This window comes from Ascaphus truei, chromosome 8 (assembly GCF_040206685.1).
Source record: "Ascaphus truei isolate aAscTru1 chromosome 8, aAscTru1.hap1, whole genome shotgun sequence".
Taxonomy (NCBI): Eukaryota; Metazoa; Chordata; class Amphibia; order Anura; family Ascaphidae; genus Ascaphus; species Ascaphus truei.
In genome coordinates, this window is record NC_134490.1 from 89,448,064 (window position 1) to 89,467,682 (window position 19,619).

Genomic DNA, 19,619 nt, shown 5'->3' on the forward strand with positions numbered 1-19,619 from the left:
CACATATATTTTAATTAAAGGGAGAAATAATACAAATATGAATGCACAGATAATAGTTCTAAGGAAATGCATGTATTGCATAAATGTATAGATCTCAAACTTTCTAATGGACTCTTCAGACAAAAGATTTCCAAATGCATATGCAAAATTTATAGATTATCAATTGAGACTGTCTAAGGATATCTAAGCAGAGATTATTTGACATCTGTAAAACCGTAGCAGAGGTACGATTATTAATAGAAAATACTGGAAAAAAACTGCCATAACAATACCCACACAGATTTGCAAATATATAATTGTGCAAACATGCAACTGGCAAGAAATGGGAACACTTGCAAAAGTGGCAGAGGGAAAACCGTTTTTGCTCAAATGGGCTGCTTTGTTGATCCGGGCCTTATTGTTTTATATTGTTATTTATTGAAGTGATAACATTGAGCTTCTTTATAAGGGCAAGTGTTTTTGAAAGAAGGTATGTGATGTAGTAGACAAGGTTGTGTCTTTACTAGGATATAAACAAGCCTTAATTACAACAATGTATCATTCTTTTTGCTCCTGTTGGTCCAGGAAATTAATAGTGATGACAAGGCCAACAAATAATTCAGAATGCATTGTATCAGTTGTTTCCATTATTATTTGGGTCTCCGGCAGAGATATTGCAGGATGCCAAGTTATCTTTCTATCTATGTTAGTAGACCATAAGTGCACATCAGCTAATCCAGGGACTTGCATGGTTTGCTATATTCTAAAATGATGTTTGTGCTCATTTTCTCCACATTTTGTTGATTTATATATTGCTTGCTGCTGTAAAAATAAGACTAGATGATGCCTGTGTTTTACTTTTCTTTGCAGCAATAATTGGAGATGGCATACTATGAGTATTTTGATGAATGACTTGTAAACTGTACTGCACCTGTTTACCTGTATTCTTCTCTGTTAAAAATGAACCAGTAATAGTGTAACTAAGTTGATGGAATCCAGTGGAGTTGGAAAAAGCCTAACACAGGCAGTTTTTTTTTCACTTAGTATGCAGTTTTTTAAAGCATCCTGCTAAGACTTTCTCTGGCTTAATTTAAAGTTCATATTTATATACAGTACATCGCAGTTTTACAAAGGTAACCTCTCTATTAGTCATATTGGCTGATGGAAATAGCACAGTTAGATTCATTAACATTTGTTGACACTATGCTGTACTTTATTACAAATATATAGATATTTGAGTATCAGGCGTCATATCACTGCTTTTCAAGTGGTTGAACCCGGTTCCAATTCCTGAGTCATCTCTCCGTGTGACCTTGGGCGTAATTTTATCTCGCTGTGCTTCTGGCCCCAAAATTAGCTCTACAGGGCAGAGACTCATTGTGCCTGCAAAAGTCTATGAACTGTGCTGCTTATATTATCAGTACAGGCATACCTCGCATTAACGTACGCAATGGGACCGGAGCATGTATGTAAAGCGAAAATGTACTTAAAGTGAAGCACTACCTTTTTCCACTTATCGATGCATGTTCTGTACTGCAATCGTCATATACGTGCATAACTGATGTAAATAACGCATTTTTAACAGGCTCTATAGTCTCCCCGCTTGTGCACAGCTTCGGTACAGGTAGGGAGCCGGTATTGTTGTTCAAGACGTGCTGACAGGCGCATGCGCGAGATGCCGTTTGCCTATTGGGCGACATGTACTTACTCGTGAGTGTACTTAAAGCGAGTGTCCTTAAAGCGGGGTATGCCTGTACTATAAAGAAAAAACTATAAGGTATAGAGAAATATTAATATTGTTATTTAACTATATCTGTAACCGGGTAGCTATCCCAGCTTTAGCCATCACACATGCCTGAAAGCTCTTTTCATACACATAGAATGGTTTAAAATAACTGGCTAACTAATGATATTGTGACATGCAAGTAACTAATTGGTGCATTAATTGCATAATATATATATAGACAACTCACAGACAACACCTACTACAAGAAACTCATGCATGATCCAACCCAAGAATATATACAAAGCAACTCATGAATCTCATCAAGTCATTCCCTAACCACCTGCAACCACAATTGAAGCAACTAATACCTGATAAGTGAACAAAAGGGTGAAAGTGCGCAGCTAAAATATGATTAAACAGTGTATATAGAAACAGTGCAGTGTGAAAGTTTAAATAAACAATAAATTGACCTTGTGGGAAATAACACTAATGTGACGTCTGCAGCCTTTCTTGAGGTGTGGCTCGACACCCCTAGGGCTATAGAAAAAACAAAAAGACAGGGCGCACAACGCACATAGTGAAGTACAATTAAAAGATAATTTTACTAAAAGATTAAAGGTTCTGCGTACATCAATAAAATGAAAATCAAGCAGTGGGTTAGTGGGGTTACCACACGGAAGAAATGATCACAGCTCTCCACTGGAACGGACGCGAGGCACTGGATACCAGCAGACTATATCCAAGGCAGCAGCTTCCGTGAGACCTTCAGTCAGGGTAACCAGATGTTGGGGACCGGTGAAGAGTGGGGGTCCTCGTGGGGGTCCTCGCGGGCTCCCTGATATGTAATTTCTTTCCCTCTAGCTTCGGAACACTCTCCAAGATGGACGCCGAGTAAGGGAACTCCACACTCTCCTGCTTGCCAGCACAGCAGCCTCAATGATGCTGCTTCCTGCTTCACTTGATTGACACTTCTCACAACCAGTATAACTCCAAGGCGCCATGACCTCTGACCCTACGCATTTCGTGACTGACGTCACTACCTCGAGGGACCCCCACTGCTGCCGGCGTCTGCCCCACTTGGTCACACATGCTTGTTTATTCCAGTCCTGCTGTAAGTAGGGTTTTGGGTTTTAACCCTTGATGACCCGCTGCAGCAGGCTCCATTTGTTTTATTAAATAGTTATTTTTCTTTCAGCTTGATTGTTTTATGTTTGTCTTCTGTTAAGTGTTTCATGTTTTTTGTCCCATTTTAACATTATGTATTACACTATTATTTTTCTTTGTTTCTGTCCCTATGTCACGGACCCCAGGATTGGAGATCTTCCAGTGATTGGACCATCTGGATTATCTTCCCTTCCATCTGTTTGAACTCTATTAGGGACTTTGGACTCTTTTTTGGGCGCTGGTCTGTATATGTTCTTTATCTTTTAATTGTGCTTCACTATGTGCGTTGTGCGCCCTGTCTTTTTGTTTTTTCTAATACCTGATAACCCAGGAGTTGGGATCTTCTACATGCTTCCCAAAATCCACAAACCAGGAAACCCCGGCAGACCTAATATAACAGGTATGGATACACTCACTGAAAAATATATCAGGCTTAGTTGAGAATATCTTCAAACCTTTAGTCAGAAGCACCAACAGCTTCATACAAGATACCACAGATTTTCTCAATAACCTTAACAACATCAACCAACTACCATCCAACACACTGCTAGTTACCATGGATGTAGAATCCCTTTACAGCAACATCCCCCACAATGATGGTATTGAGGCATGCTTGCAATTCCTTACAACATCTCCCCTGGATCAGAAATACAGCGCTGATGTAATTACCAAACTGATAGAATACATCCTCACACACAACTACTTCAGCTTCAACAAGGAAATGTACCTACAACTAATGGGTACTGCAATGGGTACCAAGATGGCACCGCAAAATGCCAATCTTTTCATGGCAAATCTTGAACAAAGATTCCCAACTACATGCCCCCACAAACCCTACAAATACTACAGATACATTCATGACCTGTTTATAACATGGACAGAGGGTGAAGGAAACCTAAAACAATTTCAAGAGTCCCTTCATTCAATCCATCAATTAAACTCAAAATGGATTATTCTGCAAACCTAGTAAACTTTCTAGACACAACAGTAACACTGAAAAATGGCAAACTGCACACATCTGTATACAAGAAACCAACAGACAGATGCAGTTACCTCCACATCTCCAGCTTCCATCCCACTCATACCAAACAAGGTTTCATACACAGCCAGGCTATAAGATACCACATCAAATGCTCTGACACTGAAGACAGAAACAGGCACCTCACAACCCTGATTCATTCAGACAGAAGAGATACAAACCAAAGACCATTGCCAGAACTATTACATCTGCACTAAAAGCCCCACACGAGAACACCTACTACAATACAGACAGAGAGAACCTACCACATGCATACCACTAGTGGCCACATACAACCCTACCCTAAAGGGTATACGAAAAATAATCAAAGATCTGCAACCCATGATGGAAGAGGATGTGACATTAAAAGAAATCTTTCCGAAACCTCCCATTCTTGCGTTCCGGCAACCACCAAACCTCAAACAGAAATTAGTCAACAGAAAACTTCACAACGAACTTATTAAAGACACTGATAATGGCACAAAACCATGCAACAACACACATTGCAAACTCTGCAAACATATATGCCAAGATCCCACAGCCAGTCACAAAAATAGAACAATCAATGTTAAAGGATCATACAGCTGCACATCCAGGAATGTAGTGTATATGATTCAGTGCAACAAGTGTGACCAAGGATGATACATTGGGGAAACCAGACAAAAACATCAAGGCAGAATGAATAAGCACAGACACTCTATACTATTCCACGAAGAAGGAAGATACTGCTCTCCAGTGGGACATAATTTCTCACAACCAGATCATCCCATAAATCATTTAAAAATCAAAATCCTCAATGGAATGTTCAGACGCACACAAGAACGTAAAATATTTGAGCACAGAATGATAAGACTGTTTGACACCAAAACAAGTGGACTTAATGCAGACATGGGGTTTCTCACACACTATCATAATAACAAGATATCCTCACGGAAAGAACAGAGCACAGCAATTGCAGTAAGAAGGGGGCTAGATACCGCTATTAAAAATCCTTTATTCCATGGTAGACATCATGGCATGGGATATGTTAAAAGTCTCGAACGCGTTTCGGGCCGTTGCCCTTTGTCAACGAGAATATTTAACAGACTGCGGCTGCCGCAGCTGATATAGGAGTTCCCCTGCCTCCAGCTGATTGATGACGTCACCTGCCATTGGCGCGGGATCGTCAAGGTCGTAGCTACGCGCCTGATATAGGTGTCACTCCCCTTTTCCTCCCCGGCACCAGCGATGAATTCGCAACCTAAAGAGCTCATTGGTTCAGGGTGTGGACCAACCAGATCATACCTTGACGATCCCGCGCCAATGGCAGGTGACGTCATCAATCAGCTGGAGGCAGGGGAACTCCTATATCAGCTGCGGCAGCCGCAGTCTGTTAAATATTCTCGTTGACAAAGGGCGACGGCCCGAAACGCGTTCGAGACTTTTAACATATCCCATGCCATGATGTCTACCATGGAATAAAGGATTTTTAATAGCGGTATCTAGCCCCCTTCTTACTGCAATTGCTGTGCTCCGTTCTTTCCGTGAGGATATCTTGTTGCTGCTTTTCCCAACGTGATGCACGCCGTGGGACTCACTAAACAGGATCTCTCTCTACTGTGAGTACACCCATCCGTTTATTACGGTTTGGGTATTCATTCATTGTTGTCCTTTCTCCAGGGGGATACTACATATTGTGTTACTGGGAGGTCAGAGATTTTTTACTGACACTCACCAATATAACACAGTTCCCCCACATCTTAGGAGATACATTTAGAGACACCTTTACACATATATCTTGCAGAGAGTGGTGTTTCCCTGCTTTCCTCAATTAGAGGCATTATTCTAAATGGACATTTAAAGATTTCCTGCAGCTGAGCACGGTACACTGGGAACGCTGTATCCTAGTATTTACAAACACTATCATAATAAGTTGTAATGGTCCTCCCTGCCATTGTTCCATCCTATACCTTCCCCCAGCATCCCGTTCTCCCTCTGTGCTACTGTGGATGTACAGCCCCCCCCCCACCCCCCATCCCTAATTCTCACCTTCCTTATCTCTGTTTTAACACCCTTCCAGTGCCTCTCTGTTATTTATTCTTCCTTATTCCCCCCCCCATTCCCTGTCTAAGTCGTAGAAACCTTTGTAAATAAGTATTGCTCGACCTGAGGAAGAGAGGAAAACTCTCGAAAGCTTGTCCTATGACATAAATTGTTAGTCCAAATAAAAAATGTATCACCTAATACTGAAGAACTCATTTATTCTGCACTATAGCAACTGGACACTAACATGGCTATATATATATATATATTGTGACATAGTCCAAAGATGTTAGGCAGCTTTCTGCCCCATTTTAGAGCAGAAAGTGCAGGAATAGCTAAAAATGATCCGTTCCACAGCTTCCCATTAACTCAGGCAGCTGGATGGAAAATCCAGAGCACAGATTACAATGGCTCTAGTTCTCCCTCACCTGCTCTTCTAATCACATGCACAGGTATTTAGAGCAGAGATGTTTTGCATTTCACTCTCTCTCCTTGGAGCCTGGGGGCTGGGGGTGTCGCTACTCTCCTGCATCCAGTATCGAGGTTGACGGCCTCTCCACGTATCACAGTACCAGAGGATTTGCCTGGACACCCCAAACAGATAAGACAAACAAATGGTTACTGCTGTTGCTAAAAGACTGTGCTGTATCTTGTGACCCTAAATGAGAGAGCATTGTTTTAAGCTGGGGAACCAGTTTAGTTGGCCAGCAGCTGTTAGAGAGACTGATTTTGATGTGTAGTTAGATCCCTGAAAGGGATAGGATTTTGTTTATATAGTTTGGTTTCTTTTTACTTGAAATAACAGTGTGGGAAATACTGTAACAATGAAATGAGTGAACTGCTGAATGAAAGTATCTGAGTACCTCTAACCTACACATGTTAAAGCTGCAGTACCTTACTTGGATGAAAATAAAGCAGGCAGAAGCCTGAGTTAAGCAGCTTAATACTTTGCATGATCCTGTTTTTGTATTAAATAACCCTAGAAGACTGTGTCGGGAAGAACCCAGACAGACGTCAGCACTACAAAAGAGGGGCGTTTGTCACATATGGTGGAGAATGCGGGCAGACACTAAAGTCTGTGGGTTTGCAAATAAATGCGGGGGTTTAAAATGGCCACCCAGCTGAAGTAAAATACAGATGCTATGAGTGAAGTCTGTTCCACTGTGTATATCAGTTGTGCTTCTAGCGTACACAGAGAATGTGCGAAGTGTGGATGCAATAGCACCCTGAACCCAAACAGAAAACCAAAATGTTTTGCTGAAGATAAAAAAAAAAAAAATTTTTGCATCTAGCAAGTGCTGTTTGTAAAGCTAATGCCTTTTCCTGAAGTGAGTGAATTTGCAGCTAGCAAGTGCTGTATGTAAGTTGCTGAAGTGAGTGAAATTGCAGCTAGCAATTGTCCCTGCCGGGTTTCTAAAATGGCCGACGTGAAATGTTTGTTGTGTAATGTACGTAACCATACAAAACAGTGTCCCTTCAGGCCATACTATGATCACGACCCTGGAGGAGAGCCGTACCTACAGATGAATTTAGTATGCTGGGCCTGTCGTGAAGTAGGTCACATGGAAGATGTGTGCCCCAAAATTTTCAAAGACAAACAGCTGCAAAAGCAAGCAACGCCCTGTGAGTGCAAGCAAGATGTGGAAGCTGATAACAGTGAGTGTGTGCCCAGGACCACTGATATCTCTGGAGCTAATAAAGCAAAAAGAAAGAAAACTGTTCCTCAAGTCACTTGGGAAGTGACCGAGCCACTTGAACCTGCGCTGTCAGGACATGCGTCAGAAAGGCGCCGAGATGAGCAACAGCCCATAGGGCCTGGCGCAATCGTCCCAGGAATGACGACACGCCTAGAGATGACAAAGGCTACTGCTACCACCATAGGCAGAGAGCCAAGCGAATCAAAGAAAACAAGAACTGACTGGAAACTATGCTATGAGATGTCCCAGAAAGATGTGCAAAACTTCATCACAGAGTTGGGGGTTTCTCGGCAAGAGGCTAGCGCGCTTAAAGCAGAGCTGGAACTCTCACGCCATGAGGTCTACTCTCGCAGCACAGAGCTGTGTACATTGAAGAAAACCTATGAGAATACCCTGAGTAATTTAGAGACTGTAAAAAGAGAGAATGTAAGTCTGACACAGAAAAATTCAGACTTGACTGACCAGATCAGTGAAAGTGATGAGAAGCTTCACCAAGCAGAAAAAGTGGAGAAGCAATTGATTCAGGAAAAGTTAGAAATGCAGGAAGCACTGCAGAATACAGAATCAGCGGCGATCCAGGCGACACAAACTGCAGAGCTCCAAAAAATGGAGGCGCTGATGCAAACCCAGAGCAAGCACCAGAAAGAGGTGAAGACCCTGAGGGAGGTCTGGCACGATCAGGTTGAAGAGCTGCAGAAGCAGATGGCTGAGCACGAGATACAGTGCGCCAAGAGAGAGGAGGTGTCCGTCCGTCAGGTGGTTTGCCTGACACTGCGCTATAAAAGCGAGATGGCCGATATCTACAAGCAGCTGGACCACACGGCAAATGAGGGGGCCCGGCTGCAGCTGGAGCTGGACAAGACCCGGAAGGAGCACCTGCAGCTGCAGGTCAAGAATAGAGAAAATGAAACAGAGTTAAACCTCGCTCTGAAACAGATGACGGACATGGGAGAAGCGGCTAAAGTGGTTCAGTCGGGCTATCAATCCTACCTCCTAACCAAGCAAGCTGTACGTTCCTATACGTGTATCTTCAATGCTGTTGCAATATTACGATTTGCTATAAAGATGAAGTTGGAGAAACAGATTCCAAGGCTAAAAGAGACACGGTCACAAAAGGAGACCAGGGAAAGTAAACTCAATGTCCTCACTGATGACAAAGAGGAAGGAGAAAGAATTGACTTTGATTGTGCTGCTGTTATTCCAGAAACAGATAGGCACCCTCCTGAGAATATACTCCCTGATCTGGAATTCAAAAATCCAGATCCTCAATTTCATTTACGTTGTCCAGAAGATTATCAAACTAGTGGACACACCCAGGACAACACAGAAGATGTTTTAGCCAAGTGGGTGGCAGTTCCTGAAAACACAAACTTGTTGACAGATCCTGATGACATGGTTAATATGGACTACGTTTGTACAGAGGCAACTAGGTCTCCAAAACCCAAAGGCCTGGTAATGGCCACAAAAGGGAAATCAAAGATTGAAAAGAAAAAACAACGAAGGTTAACATGGCGCCTGAATAGTTCCATATCTCACCAATCTGGACCACACTGTGGAGCCAAGGAGAATCTGGTCCAAGGGTCTCATCAGAAGCTAAAGAAACAGTCCAGTCATTTGCAGGTTGCAGCGGGCTATGAAATAAAGTCAAAGGATGCAATAGACTGGAAGTCAAAAAAAAAAAAAAAAATGTTTGGGGGAACTGACCGATTTATTTTTTTTATTACACGTGTGGACTATGTCACGGACACTTAACTATGCAAATAAGCATTTTGTCAATATTACAATGTTATATTGGTTCTCTGTGTTGAAAATGTAGCTAAACTACAAATTAATATACAGGGTTGATGGCCCTTAAGATTACAAGGCTGTAGTATAATAGAAAAAATATTGGTAGCTTACAAAAGGGAAAAAAAAAATGCCCTTTTCGGTTGGTAAATTTATAATGAAGTTCATATTCGTATCATGTGAATACTTAATATTGTACTGAGGAGTTAGCTCAAGTATTTCAGGTAGGACGCTCACCCCAGTGAGGTCCATGGCCGCTCACCCCAGTAGGTGTGAGCTGGGGAGGGGGGATATGTGACATAGTCCAAAGATGTTAGGCAGCTTTCTGCCCCATTTTAGAGCAGAAAGTGCAGGAATAGCTAAAAATGATCCGTTCCACAGCTTCCCATTAACTCAGGCAGCTGGATGGAAAATCCAGAGCACAGATTACAATGGCTCTAGTTCTCCCTCACCTGCTCTTCTAATCACATGCACAGGTATTTAGAGCAGAGAGGTTTTGCATTTCACTCTCTCTCCTTGGAGCCTGGGGGCTGGGGGTGTCGCTACTCTCCTGCATCCAGTATCGAGGTTGACGGCCTCTCCACGTATCACAGTACCAGAGGATTTGCCTGGACACCCCAAACAGATAAGACAAACAAATGGTTACTGCTGTTGCTAAAAGACTGTGCTGTATCTTGTGACCCTAAATGAGAGAGCATTGTTTTAAGCTGGGGAACCAGTTTAGTTGGCCAGCAGCTGTTAGAGAGACTGATTTTGATGTGTAGTTAGATCCCTGAAAGGGATAGGATTTTGTTTATATAGTTTGGTTTCTTTTTACTTGAAATAACAGTGTGGGAAATACTGTAACAATGAAATGAGTGAACTGCTGAATGAAAGTATCTGAGTACCTCTAACCTACACATGTTAAAGCTGCAGTACCTTACTTGGATGAAAATAAAGCAGGCAGAAGCCTGAGTTAAGCAGCTTAATACTTTGCATGATCCTGTTTTTGTATTAAATAACCCTAGAAGACTGTGTCGGGAAGAACCCAGACAGACGTCAGCACTACAAAAGAGGGGCGTTTGTCACATATGGTGGAGAATGCGGGCAGACACTAAAGTCTGTGGGTTTGCAAATAAATGCGGGGGTTTAAAATGGCCGCCCAGCTGAAGTAAAATACAGATGCTATGAGTGAAGTCTGTTCCACTGTGTATATCAGTTGTGCTTCTAGCGTACACAGAGAATGTGCGAAGTGTGGATGCAATAGCACCCTGAACCCAAACAGAAAACCAAAATGTTTTGCTGAAGATAAAAAAAAAAAAAATTTTTGCATCTAGCAAGTGCTGTTTGTAAAGCTAATGCCTTTTCCTGAAGTGAGTGAATTTGCAGCTAGCAAGTGCTGTATGTAAGTTGCTGAAGTGAGTGAAATTGCAGCTAGCAATTGTCCCTGCCGGGTTTCTAAAATGGCCGACGTGAAATGTTTGTTGTGTAATGTACGTAACCATACAAAACAGTGTCCCTTCAGGCCATACTATGATCACGACCCTGGAGGAGAGCCGTACCTACAGATGAATTTAGTATGCTGGGCCTGTCGTGAAGTAGGTCACATGGAAGATGTGTGCCCCAAAATTTTCAAAGACAAACAGCTGCAAAAGCAAGCAACGCCCTGTGAGTGCAAGCAAGATGTGGAAGCTGATAACAGTGAGTGTGTGCCCAGGACCACTGATATCTCTGGAGCTAATAAAGCAAAAAGAAAGAAAACTGTTCCTCAAGTCACTTGGGAAGTGACCGAGCCACTTGAACCTGCGCTGTCAGGACATGCGTCAGAAAGGCGCCGAGATGAGCAACAGCCCATAGGGCCTGGCGCAATCGTCCCAGGAATGACGACACGCCTAGAGATGACAAAGGCTACTGCTACCACCATAGGCAGAGAGCCAAGCGAATCAAAGAAAACAAGAACTGACTGGAAACTATGCTATGAGATGTCCCAGAAAGATGTGCAAAACTTCATCACAGAGTTGGGGGTTTCTCGGCAAGAGGCTAGCGCGCTTAAAGCAGAGCTGGAACTCTCACGCCATGAGGTCTACTCTCGCAGCACAGAGCTGTGTACATTGAAGAAAACCTATGAGAATACCCTGAGTAATTTAGAGACTGTAAAAAGAGAGAATGTAAGTCTGACACAGAAAAATTCAGACTTGACTGACCAGATCAGTGAAAGTGATGAGAAGCTTCACCAAGCAGAAAAAGTGGAGAAGCAATTGATTCAGGAAAAGTTAGAAATGCAGGAAGCACTGCAGAATACAGAATCAGCGGCGATCCAGGCGACACAAACTGCAGAGCTCCAAAAAATGGAGGCGCTGATGCAAACCCAGAGCAAGCACCAGAAAGAGGTGAAGACCCTGAGGGAGGTCTGGCACGATCAGGTTGAAGAGCTGCAGAAGCAGATGGCTGAGCGCGAGATACAGTGCGCCAAGAGAGAGGAGGTGTCCGTCCGTCAGGTGGTTTGCCTGACACTGCGCTATAAAAGCGAGATGGCCGATATCTACAAGCAGCTGGACCACACGGCAAATGAGGGGGCCCGGCTGCAGCTGGAGCTGGACAAGACCCGGAAGGAGCACCTGCAGCTGCAGGTCAAGAATAGAGAAAATGAAACAGAGTTAAACCTCGCTCTGAAACAGATGACGGACATGGGAGAAGCGGCTAAAGTGGTTCAGTCGGGCTATCAATCCTACCTCCTAACCAAGCAAGCTGTACGTTCCTATACGTGTATCTTCAATGCTGTTGCAATATTACGATTTGCTATAAAGATGAAGTTGGAGAAAGAGATTCCAAGGCTAAAAGAGACACGGTCACAAAAGGAGACCAGGGAAAGTAAACTCAATGTCCTCACTGATGACAAAGAGGAAGGAGAAAGAATTGACTTTGATTGTGCTGCTGTTTTTCCAGAAACAGATAGGCACCCTCCTGAGAATATACTCCCTGATCTGGAATTCAAAAATCCAGATCCTCAATTTCATTTACGTTGTCCAGAAGATTATCAAACTAGTGGACACACCCAGGACAACACAGAAGATGTTTTAGCCAAGTGGGTGGCAGTTCCTGAAAACACAAACTTGTTGACAGATCCTGATGACATGGTTAATATGGACTACGTTTGTACAGAGGCAACTAGGTCTCCAAAACCCAAAGGCCTGGTAATGGCCACAAAAGGGAAATCAAAGATTGAAAAGAAAAAACAACGAAGGTTAACATGGCGCCTGAATAGTTCCATATCTCACCAATCTGGACCACACTGTGGAGCCAAGGAGAATCTGGTCCAAGGGTCTCATCAGAAGCTAAAGAAACAGTCCAGTCATTTGCAGGTTGCAGCGGGCTATGAAATAAAGTCAAAGGATGCAATAGACTGGAAGTCAAAAAAAAAAAAAAAAAAAAAAATGTTTGGGGGAACTGACCGATTTATTTTTTTTATTACACGTGTGGACTATGTCACGGACACTTAACTATGCAAATAAGCATTTTGTCAATATTACAATGTTATATTGGTTCTCTGTGTTGAAAATGTAGCTAAACTACAAATTAATATACAGGGTTGATGGCCCTTAAGATTACAAGGCTGTAGTATAATAGAAAAAATATTGGTAGCTTACAAAAGGGAAAAAAAAAATGCCCTTTTCGGTTGGTAAATTTATAATGAAGTTCATATTCGTATCATGTGAATACTTAATATTGTACTGAGGAGTTAGCTCAAGTATTTCAGGTAGGACGCTCACCCCAGTGAGGTCCATGGCCGCTCACCCCAGTAGGTGTGAGCTGGGGAGGGGGGATATGTGACATAGTCCAAAGATGTTAGGCAGCTTTCTGCCCCATTTTAGAGCAGAAAGTGCAGGAATAGCTAAAAATGATCCGTTCCACAGCTTCCCATTAACTCAGGCAGCTGGATGGAAAATCCAGAGCACAGATTACAATGGCTCTAGTTCTCCCTCACCTGCTCTTCTAATCACATGCACAGGTATTTAGAGCAGAGAGGTTTTGCATTTCACTCTCTCTCCTTGGAGCCTGGGGGCTGGGGGTGTCGCTACTCTCCTGCATCCAGTATCGAGGTTGACGGCCTCTCCACGTATCACAGTACCAGAGGATTTGCCTGGACACCCCAAACAGATAAGACAAACAAATGGTTACTGCTGTTGCTAAAAGACTGTGCTGTATCTTGTGACCCTAAATGAGAGAGCATTGTTTTAAGCTGGGGAACCAGTTTAGTTGGCCAGCAGCTGTTAGAGAGACTGATTTTGATGTGTAGTTAGATCCCTGAAAGGGATAGGATTTTGTTTATATAGTTTGGTTTCTTTTTACTTGAAATAACAGTGTGGGAAATACTGTAACAATGAAATGAGTGAACTGCTGAATGAAAGTATCTGAGTACCTCTAACCTACACATGTTAAAGCTGCAGTACCTTACTTGGATGAAAATAAAGCAGGCAGAAGCCTGAGTTAAGCAGCTTAATACTTTGCATGATCCTGTTTTTGTATTAAATAACCCTAGAAGACTGTGTCGGGAAGAACCCAGACAGACGTCAGCACTACAAAAGAGGGGCGTTTGTCACAATATATATATATATATATATATATATATATATATATATATATATATATATATATATATATATATATACATTGGGGAAACCAGCCAAAAATTACAAGGAAGAATGAATATTCACAGACACTCTATACTCCATCACGAAGAAGGAAGATACTGCTCACCTGTGGGACATCACTTCTCACAACCAGATCATTCCATAAATGATTTAAAAATCAAAATCCTCAATGGAATGTTTAAAAGCACCCAAGAACGGAAAACATTTGAGCTCAGAATGATAAGACTCTTTGACACCAAAACCAAAGGACTTAATGTGGACATGGGTTTTCTCACACCCTACCAAAATTGTCTGTAATTATCCTGCTTGCCTCTATTCTTATCCACACTTTCTCTCCCCCCCCCCCCCCAGCATCCCTTCCCCTCCCCACCTTTCTTTGACACGGTCCCCTGGCTTCAAACACTTAACACCCGACCTTATCTACAGTAAATATCTGTTTTTTTTTTTTTTTCCTCTCTACACTGTTTTAGCATTGATTCCTGTGTAAATCAGTATTGCTGACCTGAAGAAGAGAGGAGAACTCTCGAAAGCTTGTCCTATGACATAAATTGTTAGTCCAATAAAAAAGGTATCACCTAATACTGAAGAACTCATTTATTCTGCACTATATATATATATATATATATATATATATATATATATATATATATATATATATATATATATATATATATATATATATATATATATATAATGTAACTATATATAAAAGGGACAGCTTTTTTATGGTTAACCAGTAATGCAAAGTTATCTTGGTACAGCTCAGCCCCCTTATAACTCTGTGCTTGGGGTCCAAAGAATCATATTGCGTTATAAGCTGATCGCGTTAGAAATAATGTACAATTTTATGCATTGTACAATAAAGTATTTAAGATACCAACAATCGTGTTGTAAATTATTCATAAATACGAAAATTGGGAGCCACGCTTGCATCGCGTTATAAGCGCATTTGCGTTGTAACGGATCGCGTTATAACGGGGTTGAGCTGTATTTTGCAACACATGCAGCCACCTCAAACTTATCTGAGGAAACCTCAAACATAAATACTTACTCTTTAAACCTGTGTCGCAGATAGTTGGGAGAAAAAGAAAAAAATATATGGTTTAGTAACGTTACTTATACTGTCATTGACATTAACATGACTTTTACCTTTCCTTCAAAATTATTCTGTTAATGAGATTCTAAAAGCCGGAATGTTTAAATGAATACAATTCATGTAATACGCTTTACAAAACCATTAACACTATTGTAGAAGCTACTGTAGTAATAAATTACATTGAAGAAAAGATGTCATTGGATAAGCAGAGTTACTGTAAGTACTGTATAGTGTAGAGCTCAGGCATCTACCAGTGTATGACTTATACTCAAAAAGTCAGTTATTAAGGATAAAGTAATGTTTTTTTTATAATTAGCTGTATGATTCAGCCTACTTGAAGAAAATTAAAGGAGCATTGCTTAACACAAAGTACAATTACATTATTGCTACGTTTTGCATGTGATGTATTTCCATGTTGTATTCATAATACAGGGCATATTCTTTATAATCAGGACTTTGCTTTTACTTGTGCCGTGATTATTATGTTTTAAGCCACTTCCATCCATAAAAGAGTTATTGTCCTTTCCTGTCTTATCAAAGCAGTGCATTCAGCTGTTAATGGCAAATATGCTACATTGAAAAAATATCAAGTGAAAATACAATTAAACCAGCTATTTAATGAAATACATTGCTTACATTTGAACGGAGGGATTGAGCTGGACCGGATTAATGAAAGTATAATCAAAAGAATATAAGCTTTAACTTGTTTTTGTCTTTGATAAAAATCTAATTACATTTTTGAAACCAAAAGTACTGTATTTAGCTGTACAGTATGTCTTGAAATTCCATTAGTATAGCATACCAATTTTTTAAAGATATTCCTGGAATGAACAGATGTTATAAAGTTAAATAATCGGTGATTGGATCACAGTGTACTGTAGCTCTACATACATTTTAATTATAAGATTTAGGATTTGGGGGCATACATTGTTTCTTTCAGACCCATGGTTCTTCATGATAAAACTGAACCACACTAAGGGCATTATATTATTCAATACAGTAGTGTCTAAAATGGCCATTAAGGCAGTTATGACCTTAAAGTCCAACTAAAGTGCTTCAAACAATATAGAATTATTATTAATTTTGACAACTGCACTTTTTGACTTATTTGCATAATTTTTGCAAATATTTAGTTATGACATGAAAGAAATATGTTACTTACTGTCTGTAGCTGACCATAACAATTAAAATTGCAGGCACGCAGCAAAGGATTATAATAATAGCCAGTGCAAGTAGTGCTCCTTCCGTGTATCCTACTGCTTGTGCCTGCTTCTTTACATTAGCCACCACATCTGGGGTACGGATTTCCAAAATACGTCCTCCTTGACCAATGTAATCCTGAAATTCTTTATTAATATCAAGCACTTTCCCATCCACAAATCTGTGTGTACAGAAACAAAAACAATTAGTAACGTGATGCGTCTTATATTATTCAAACTATTTCTCATTTTAATAAAGTACAGTAGACTCTCAAATGAACCAAATATGTTAAACAGAAATTATGGTGTGCATACCTGCTTTGAAACCAATGCAAATAGTTGGGTACTTCCTTAAATAGATTTTGAAAGGCAAAGGGATACATATGAAGACAATAAAAATATAGATTTAGGCACAGACACGGGAGCAGGCATTCCGCACATCTCTTGCCAAGAATTTCCCACCAAACCTTATCCTTTGTTAAATGTTTGTGTTTGAGGTTGTACTTCCAAAAAAAAGAATGAAATATAATTTGTATTGGAGTGTGTGTTCAGGCAGTTTTGTTGCTTCTGTCATGGTGGCTGTTTGATGGGTAAGTGTGGGCTATCCTTGCCCGACACGTCTCCTTGGGTACATTAATTGCCGAGCGGTGGCACTTATTGATGAGTAGACTTGGCTCATTGTCCTATGGGTAACCGGGGCCCATTATCACAGCTGATGATGAGTCATCTGAGCAGCTGGGGCTGTGCGGTGCTTGTGAGTTTTGCGAGCCATGGTTTGAACGTCATTGGCGTTACTGGTTGATGGAGCACTCTGGCAGGTTTTTGGTACTTACTGTTCTGTTAATGGTATTTTAATGAATGCTGTGGCCTTTTCTTGTGTGCAAATTTTATTTGCAGAAATGTTGCAGGAAGGGGTGTCGGGGTTGGGGGGGGATACATAGAAAGCTCTGAGGTCAAGCATTATTCACATAAATGGGGCATAAGGGCCCACAAATCTAAGCAGCCTTTTGTCATAAAACACATTCCGGCGCTGGAAGACACCAAACAGCCCATTGACTTTAAGGTATCTTCCAGCGCTGGGAGGTTCCTTCTACATAATAAATATGGTCCAATGTGTCTTACTGTGATGTAAGGTGTCTTGTAGCTTAGTACTACCCAATAAGTATGGACAAATGTTTCATCAACCAGATGAAATCCAAAGTGATTTTGCTCAATTATTTTCTTTTACAAATGGAATTGGTTTTGAAACACCTTTAATCAAAATCCTACTTGTTCTGTGTCCCAATAAATATTTTAAGATGATAAGTGTTGCTTATTCTAAGTACTGTAGTTATACTGGGTCAATTTGGGAAAGGCCCCTATCATGATAGATAGGGTTTGGCCCGGGATTAAATGGGTTACACCCCATTTGGCCCCCCTCTACTCTCACCTGGGAAGCAAGGGGTTAACTGGACTGTGGTCCAGTAATGTGTTTTTACCTTGCTTCAGCATCCTAATGTATATTCCCCTGTAAAAATTTATTGTTTCTGTTCTAGTGTTGCACCAACACATACACTGGGATTGATGCGGGAGGGCAAGGGTTAATAGTTGAATAGTGATTATAGCCCTTTGTTTAAGTTACCCTCAAAGATGCCTGCCTACTAAGGACTGCAAATGGTCAGGAGAGCGACCAAATGTTTAGGAAGCAGACCCCTGATCAAAGGCTCAGCCACTCTACCTGTTTTCATGAAGCTGGAGTGGTTTGTGAGTATTATAACTCACACTTACAAACCATAGTATCCTGCCAGACACCCCATTTGGTAGACTGGCCGACGCCCCTGATTTAGGAGTGGGGCTACAGAAATGAGTGACCTTATTAAATATAAGAATATTATGAGATGTCCTCGGCTGAACGTGCTAAAAATTACATATGTGTAACCGGTGGACCGAGCCGCAAATAACGATTACTGACACATGATGTCTAGCAGGTCCTAAGAGACAGATATTAATATCTCTCTTAATTTTAGTATTACACGGTAATATTTAGTCTTATTGGGAGCGTCATGCGTGCCGGAATGTATTAATATTTCTCGCGTGCCAGTAAGTATTACTGAACTGAAGTTATGAAGTTATTTAGATAGGAAAAGCAGTTTTTAAACGTCCTTGGGTGGGAGGAAATTTACTCTGAGGGAAACTGTCAACCTCACCACTGATTTATAAGAGGGGCTGGGTTTAGGTTGTGTTCAATGGGAAATAATTGTATAAGAACCAGGCTCAGCCTATGGCTATTGTCTTTCGTGATTTTCAAGATTGCTGTATGAACTGCTAGTCACGATTTCTGACTATTTCATCATTTCCATCTTAAGTGAGTGTCCATATTTTGTCTGTTATTTGTATAATCTGTTGTGTTCACCTTTTTCAAGGAATAAATTACATTTTATCATATCTAAGCCTCGTTCAGTTCAACCCAGTGATATTTGGTGTGTATTATTAATAGCCTGTTACAAAGCTATCGTCACAGCCCCTTTTCTATACTTGCTATTTTTCTGGCTAATACTGTGATACTGAAATGTATGATACATATTCAAATAAAAAATAATTTTGTCAATATATTATACTATTTTACACGCTTTTTGTGACAGAGGATTGTGTTTGAGTTCAGCAGATTTCGTGCTGATTTGTTTTGCACCCTGCGCTGAGGGTGTGGGACCTCAGCACCTACAGAGAACTACATTTCCAAGACTGGTGAGTGCATGTTCTAAATAACTTTTTTATATAGATTATCATTATGGACATAATAGGATAGCAATCTATTTAACCCATTTAGTCCTGGAGGGGCCTGCAATGAAATTCAATCTCCATGGATATAAATCAAATTGAAGGGATTAATCTCATCACGCTATATTAAAATTCAATTTGGCAGTGTCGATTGCCTGCTACTTTCTGAATGCTCTTTGTCTTAACACCAAATTGTAAATTAAAGAGAACATAGATGAAAATTGCATCCCATTGTGTGCCAAATTACCTCATATATTCTATTCCAATACAAATGAGCTCTTATTTAAATTTAGATATATTTTTTCTTATTTCTATATCTTTTAAAGTACTGTCTATATATTAAGTAAATGGGCAAAAATAATATCTGGTGTGTCTACTTGGCATAGAAAATTAATACATATTACGTAATACAGTCAGATACAATTTTATTATACTGTGTTCTTATAATTATTATAATATAATATAACTGTTCCCCTCACCAAATTAATTTTGTAGACTGCATTAGCACATACAGTACATAAACACACACATGTGCTAATTGAATT

The 19,619-nt window shown here is 40.7% G+C and overlaps 1 protein-coding gene across 1 annotated transcript in view; it reads right to left on the reverse strand.

Moving 5' to 3' along the window:
* Positions 1 to 19,619, reverse strand: part of PCDH15 (protocadherin related 15) — a 1,763,546-nt gene that overhangs the window by 59,295 nt on the left and 1,684,632 nt on the right. Inside the window, exon 31 of the mRNA XM_075612935.1 lies at positions 16,281 to 16,499. Within this exon, the coding sequence (XP_075469050.1) occupies positions 16,281 to 16,499 (219 nt within the window). The remainder of the gene's footprint in view (positions 1 to 16,280; positions 16,500 to 19,619) is intronic.